This window comes from Clinocottus analis, unplaced genomic scaffold (genome assembly GCF_023055335.1).
Source record: "Clinocottus analis isolate CAN_PGR_092001 unplaced genomic scaffold, fCliAna1.0.p SCAF_14, whole genome shotgun sequence".
Lineage (NCBI taxonomy): Eukaryota > Metazoa > Chordata > Actinopteri > Perciformes > Cottidae > Clinocottus > Clinocottus analis.
In genome coordinates this window covers 18,018,072-18,025,571 of record NW_027175865.1, presented here as the reverse complement: position 1 = coordinate 18,025,571, position 7,500 = coordinate 18,018,072, and the positions used below count along the sequence as shown (strand labels likewise).

Genomic DNA, 7,500 nt, shown 5'->3' with positions numbered 1-7,500 from the left:
CAGCAGCGCTAGCAGCAGTGCTGTGCTAGCTTCCCACTGTCGCAAGTCATCAGCAGTGCTAGCTTGCTACAGTGGGGACACCCGCTAAAGGTATTAGCGGCTTGTAACCCGACTTTTACGGTATCTTCTCATTGGTCATAAAAAACATGTCTTTTGGTCAAAATCTATACACTTTTTTATCCTCTCAGGATCATTAAATTCCCAAGTGGTAGGGGGACACAGCAAAGGACTGTGGGAGATGTAGTACCTTCTGCTCATTGGGCACAAGCATCTTTCTGGCCTTCTTGATCATCGGCTGAGGCTTCAGCTCCTCGTCGGAGAAGCGGTGCCGCCGCGGGTCGAACGCCTCCTGGCCCGGCACGCTGGACAGCGCCAGGTCCGCCGGGTCGGGGTCAAAGTTCACCGAGATGTCGCTGCTGTTGCCGCTGGCATCCGCCGCCGGAGGCCCGGGGGGTCCCGGAGGACAGGTAGAAGAAGTTGGGGACTGGTCCTGAGGCACCGCCCGACCACCTGGGGGGGAGAGAGAGAGAGAGAGAGACAGAGAGAGAGAGAGAGAGAGAGAGAGAGAGAGAGAGAGAGACTCAGTTTCTTATTCCAAACTATTTCTGTGAAGCGCCGCCCACAACACACACACCTTTCTGGCAGCCATATTGGAGAGGGTGAACTTTTCTCGATGTGTTGTTATTTTCATCTAATAAACAACATGCAAAATAACTAACTTTCCTAATATGATCACATGACATTCATTACATAACTGATGTTTAAAGTATAGTAGTAAAGTATTTATTATACAGCTTGTTGGTCATTCACACGTTCAGGTAACCTCAAAACCTAAATTCCTCTGGATGCAGAGATGCACAACACAACTGCAAAACTATTCATAGTCAAGGGAAGTTCAGTTGAAGGTCGAAGGTCAGTGAAAGGTTGGAGGTCGAGCACGGCTCCAGACACACTGAAAGTATTGCTTGTGTGCATTTCAGTCGATGCTTTGAACTTCAGTCAGCGGTTCTTTCTGATGGTTAATATACGTACAACCATCAGAAGGCCACGTTACACTTCACACGCAACTAAAACGTCACACAACTTCCAAGAAAAGCGAGCGAGAAAAGAAGAACGTGAGCGGCAGCGGCGGCGTCTCGGTGTCTTTAAAGCGTAATCTGCTCCATGCGGAGGCAACGGAGCGCACCGGTCGGCAGCACCGGGTTCGTTACTCGATGAGCTGTTTTGATCGTCATCATCTGGTTTTATCTGCGGATTAGAACCCATCTGTTCTGCGAGCGCGGCCACATGTCAGAGAGCAGCAGCACGCTGAGGACGATGCGACAGCTTCGATCTCATTGGACGTGCTTGATGTTTATGAAACAAACAGAAAAACATCATATATTTCTTGATTTCAGCCAGGTTACTTGCAGACCTCACTTTTATTTATTTGCCATATCTATATTAATTAGATGAGACCTGCACACCAGGCCAGATCATTTATTTGGCTTTTTTTGGCGTTCACAATCGTGTTTATTGACACTTTAAAATAACAAAGAATCTTTTTAACGGTTGTTCATATTTAAATTATATAGTAGTGAGAGTAGAAGGAAAAGTAAATAAAAAGCTATACAGGGGGCATAAACATAGCCAGTGCAGTAGCAGTAAGTAGTGACATTACATCAATATTGTGCCATTTTCTACACATACCCCCCCAAGTCCGTAAAAATAAAAATGCAAACCAATCTCCATCATGGTCTTTGTGTATTTGGGGTAACAGTCAGCAGCAAACTAGTCTACAAAAACTAATAATACAAACAATAAATAAACTATAAGTCAATAAAATAAATATTTCTGTCACATACAGAAATGCAACAATGTTGCAGGACAATAACTACGTTGGCGTCCGTGTTTGATGAGATGATTACGATGAATGGCGGCCGCTGTGCACGAGCCGGTAGGTAACTAACCGGGGCCTCGTCACGGTCGCGTGCACAGTCGCCCCACTGGCCACCATCACAGGCCACTCTGTGTCCCGAGTGCTTCGTGCCGGAGTGAGACGTCCCGGACACTCTGTCTCTCTCCCGCTGCACCCAGAGAGCAGCGAGCCAAGAAAGAGGCCGGCAGAGACAAGAGGACCAGAAAGAGGATTTACAGACGCCGAACAATGTGTTCACATTTGAGTTATTGTATAAAAAAAGAGCGAGGGGAACGTGAGGACGTTTGTTTTTCACTTCCCACTCGTTCTCTGCACATTTAATACACTCATTCTTTTCTCTCTTCAAAAAGAAATCAAACGCTGTCGTTTCCCCACAGTGACGCCGACTCGCCGTCAGATGGCGATATCGAGCCAGAAGGGAAAAAGCAGAGTGGGGCAACGGGTTCACATCATGCCGGATTTACAGTACAGCAAGCAGGGGAAGATCAGGATTTTGTTTAACCCTTTGTGGCGCATCGTGTAAGGGAGGAAAATTGAAAAAAAAACAGCCCCCGTCACTAACATAGAGAAATGAAACGATTATATCTGAACCACGACGGGGGAAATGAAAGAAAATGGTCAGAAATCCGACATCTTCTGCCTGTTTTGTGTTATTGAAGCTCTCTTAAAAAGACTGCAGATGATGCCGGTCGGCTGATGTCCTTGTTCCCCCCCAATTGGATTCCGGCACGCTTTTTGCGGCAGGACTTATCACGTGTGTGTTGAAAATAGATGTTGTGGAATTAAATAAAAGCAAGTAAATCAAAACATTACAAATGTAGCCGTGTTGGTTGGTCAAGTTGTTATCGAATGATTTTGTAGTAAAGTGTATGGCAGCGGATGTAAAAGCTCCTCCACGCTTTCACCCTGCAGATAATCTGCACTATCTTTATATTCTCTATGGAGAGTCTTCCTCCAGTCGTATCTCTGCGCCAGCTGCTTATTTAGACAATTATTCTCTAATTGATTTGTTTTTTCTAAAGGTTTCCTCTCTGGAATGCCAGCGTGAGCTGAGAAATCATCCAGCAGCAGTCAGAACAGTTTTGTGGCAGCATTTGAAAGACACTTTTTTTTTGGTTTGGTTTTTAATGTGGAGCCCCAGGCTTTGAGCCACAGATTATAAATAACCGCAGAGCTGGTGACCAATATGGACTGAAACGGTGGAGGAAAGATTTTTGGATACTTTGAAATACAGAAAAGAGACATGCAGACACACTATGGGCTATGTGCTATTTTATGTATACCATGTCTATCAGATGTATGCTATGTGCTATTAGATGTATGCTACATGCTATTAGATGTATGCTACATGCTATTAGATATATGCTATGTGCTATTAGATGTATGCTATTTGCGATTAGATGTATGCTATGTGCTATTAGATGTATGCTACGTGCTATTAGATATATGCTATGTGCTATTAGAGGTATGCTATGTGCTATTAGATGTATGATATGGGCTATTAGATATATGCTATGTGCTATTAGATGTATGTTACATGCTATTAGATGCATGCTATGTGCTATTAGAAGTTTGCTATGCGCTTTTATATGTATGCTATGTGCTAATGGATGAATGCTTCGGGCTATTAGGTGTATGTTATGTGATATTTTATATATGCTATGAACTTTTAAATGTATGCTATGTGCTATTACATGTACACTATGTGCTATTAGATGTATGCTATGTGTGATTACACGTATGCTACGTGCTATTAGATATATGCTATGTGCTATTAGATGTATGCTACATGCTATTAGATGTATGCTACATGCTATTAGATGTATGCCATGTGCTATTACATGTATGATATGTGCTATTAGATTAATGCTATGTGCTATTAGATATATGCTATGTGCTATTAGATGTATGCTACATGCTATTAGATGTATGCTACATGCTATTAGATGTATGCTACATGCTATTAGATGTATGCCATGTGCTATTACATGTATGATATGTGCTATTAGATTAATGCTATGTGCTATTTGATGTATGCTATGTGCTATTTGATGCAGGCTGTTTCACAAGTGACGACACTTTCTTTACATTCTATGGAAATAAATCCACGTCCACTACTCTCCAAAATATACGTCTTAGTGTCCCACTTTAGAGCGTTGAGTTTTACATAACCTGCAGGGTGCCATGAAGGCACCGTCCCACTCTGCAATTATAATCCTCTAAAGTTGGTTCTCCCTGGCCTGAGCCCGAAAAAAGAGTAGAAAACATCTTTAGTGTATTTAGGTATTTTTGGAGCTCCATTGCCTGACTGCAATCAGCAGGCTTGTAAACAAGAGTCACGATGGCCGAATGCAGACGCTGTTGACCAGCCGGAGTCCTGCACCCTGACATCATGCAACCAGTAGTCCTGCAACTTGTCGCCCTGCAACCTGACATCCTGCAACGAGTCGTCCTGCAACTTGTCGCCCTGCAACCTGTCGTCCTGCAACTTGTTGTCCTGCAACCTGTCGTCCTGCAACTTGTTGTCCTGCAACCTGTCGTCCTAAATCCTGTCGTCCTTCAACACGTCGTCCTGCAACCTGTCATGCTGCTACCTGTCGCGCTGCAACCTGTCGCTCTGCAACCTGTCGTCCTGCAACCTGTCGTCCTGCAACCTATCGTCCTGCAACCTGTCGTCCTGCAACCTGTCGTCCTGCAACCTGTCGTCCTGCAACCTGTCGTTCTGGTACCTGTCGCGCTGCAACCTGTCGTTCTGCAACCCGTCGTGCTGCAGAGCTTGACATTTTGGGAGAGGAGTCTAAACATGATTACTCTCCGATGTCCGGCCATCTCGGTGTCGTTATCTTGTGCAGAACGGTTGTTTGCTCCTGAATTAAATGGCTGAACTTTGTAACCTGTAACAGTCAGACTCACTGAGATAAATCATTAATATCTCTTCTAACAAACAGTAAGAGAGTTACTGTCAACAGGTTATCAGTTTCATGTCAATCGGTTTCCGTTATGAAAATGCAGGAAAAGCTAAACCAAGAACCACAAACAAAGCATTCTGCATGCAACAAATCCCAATGTAAAGGTTAAAGTAATGTAAACATGTAATACATAGTTTATAACACACTACAGTGTAGTTCTAAGCAGATATAAGTGTTTATTCATGTATTATTATAACTCCTCGTTTGGTAGGCAGGCCTGATAGGAATGACACCGTCTTTATGACTAATAATGGTTAATACAATTAAATATGTATTTATAACTGTTGATGAATCAATAAAGCAATAAACACTAGATTATGTGTTATAAATCATTTATGCATGTTTGTATACTGCTTATAAAATACTCGAAATTCATGTTTCGTAGATCGATTTAATTTTTACTTACTGGAAGCAAGGTTGGATTATTTTGTAATTATTATAAAGAACATTAATTGTTGATATGCATGTTTATGTTGTAGAATTTTAGGTTTCTTTTTTTTTTTTTACTTCAGAGCATTTGCACAATAAGCACAGCCTGTTTTTTTTTTTTTGCACACTGCACTTATTTTATTTTAAGCATCTTCCAGCTCAATGTTTTGGTTTTACGCAGCAACAGCAGCAGCAGCATTAGCAGCATTAGCAACATAAGCAGCATTAGCAGCATTAACAGCAGCAGTAGCAGCAGCAGCTTAATTGAGCAAAAAGAAGAAAAAAGAGGCTCTAAAAGCCGAGTGTGCAGGTCCTGCTCAGCAGCAGACAGACTCAGTTGGACACGAGCTGGTGGAGAAAGTAGCGCATTTAGCAGCTAACTCCTCAGGAGTCCATTGAGACCAAAAACGGAGCTAAAAGAGAACAATGCTGGACGTAAGTTCACCAGGTGAGCTCAAACCTGTCAAAGCTGCGTAAAAACTAATATCTGTATCCCACTTTCATATACTCATTAATAAAGTATCTTCATGAACCTTTGTTTGACCGCGAGTACTGTTTACAGCCCACAATGCATTCCACCACATCTCATCCTCTCCGTCCATCTGTTTGTACGCGAAGCCGAGGAACTTTCATTAGAACCAAGTGCTGCCGGCTCGGTGATGGGGACGCTCTGGCAGCTGGACGGGGGGCTGATCCTGGATCAGTCCGCCCTCAAAGCCGCGTCCTAATAACAACCATTTTGGTGCAAAAAAAAGTTGAAACCGATCCAAGAACACGGCTCACTGCTGCTGCCGGGTAAACAGCCGGCCAAGCGCAGCTTCGCCTGGCTTCATTTCCTGTCTGTGAGCCGTAGCCATTTGGGCGAAGCAGCCGCTCCACTCTTCAGATTCTCTGCTTTCATTAATTTAGCTGAGATTATGAGTTCTTCTTGTCTCCGCCTGTCAATCTCCACTTCTCCCATGTCCATCAGCGACTGAAAGCATCGCATAAATTAACGGTTTTGGATTTAGAAACATTGTTTCTACTGCTTTCACCGTCAAGGTCTTTGGTGTCAAGGGCTTTGGTGGAAATTAAGGACTTTATGGTTCTGAGTTAAAGAGCTTTTATTTCTTATTCATAAAATATAAAATGAAATTAAATGAAATACATGAAATAAATAATAATAAAAAATAGTAATTTTATTATATTTAGTTGTATTTTATTTTATAAAATAATAATAAAATATAACATGCACTGTGCAGCTGTGTTATGAGTTTGGCAGCCGTATCATCTCAAATCTCCATCCCAGCATGCAAAGCGTTGATCCTCGGGCCGAGCCGACAGACGCACACTGATGAATTAGATCGATTTGTTTTGTGACTTTACGAACCGGAAAACTATATGAAGAAAAAACACGCAAAAAAAAAGGTCTAACAGAGAAAGAAACAAATGAAACAGTTTCTCTCTCCAGCCGCCATTTTGCTGCGTGTGTTCAGCGAGCAGGAGGAAGCATCTTTCTGCCTCCGTGGGCAGAGAGACGCCCACGGAGGCAGAAAATAGAAGGAGGTCGAGGTTTTGAGAGTCAGGTGAGCCACTCTTCCTCCTGACTAATCGCCTCGCTTCATCTAACTATACCTTCACTGGATGCACCTCCGGTCCGCACGAGAACCAACGTAAGAATCCAGCTAACGCGCTCGGGGGAGGGAAAGGCATTCTGGGAAAAGTAGGAACCCTCCAAAAGAACTGACACAAAAGTAAAGACGTCATAAAAGCACAAAAGCCTCCAGAAAACGCATTTAGGTCCACAAGCTCATCCTCATCGTCACCATCTCCATCATCATCTTCATCGTCGTCATCATCATGCAGGGCAGAGCCTTTCCCTTTAAATCTGCTTCAGCCGTTTCAGTAACTTCTTACGTAATAAAGGGGAAACCAAAGCAATTAAACGGGACAATGAGGCAATTATGCTAATTGTACCAGAATGGAGTTAACAATCTACTTCTATTGAGATTACTGTGATGGACACTCGTGCTTTTGTCAGAGCTTCTAAGGACCTTTAAAGGACATTTAAAGGACATTTAAAAGTCATTTATATGTGTACTTTTTGCCGTAGAGGCTTAACATTCATACGGAATAAAGTTGTTGACTCACTGATGTGAGTATTTTTTCAGTAACGACGAGAACGAGAAGAAAGTGACAGTGCAG

At 42.9% G+C, this 7,500-nt stretch overlaps 1 protein-coding gene across 2 annotated transcripts in view; it reads right to left on the bottom strand.

Annotated features, from left to right (window-relative positions):
* dbpa (D site albumin promoter binding protein a) overlaps positions 1-7,500 on the bottom strand; it is a 30,003-nt gene that overhangs the window by 2,378 nt on the left and 20,125 nt on the right. For both annotated transcript variants that reach the window (XM_068575187.1, XM_068575188.1), the window contains exon 5: positions 248-510. In XM_068575187.1, the coding sequence (XP_068431288.1) occupies positions 248-510 (263 nt within the window). The remainder of the gene's footprint in view (positions 1-247; positions 511-7,500) is intronic.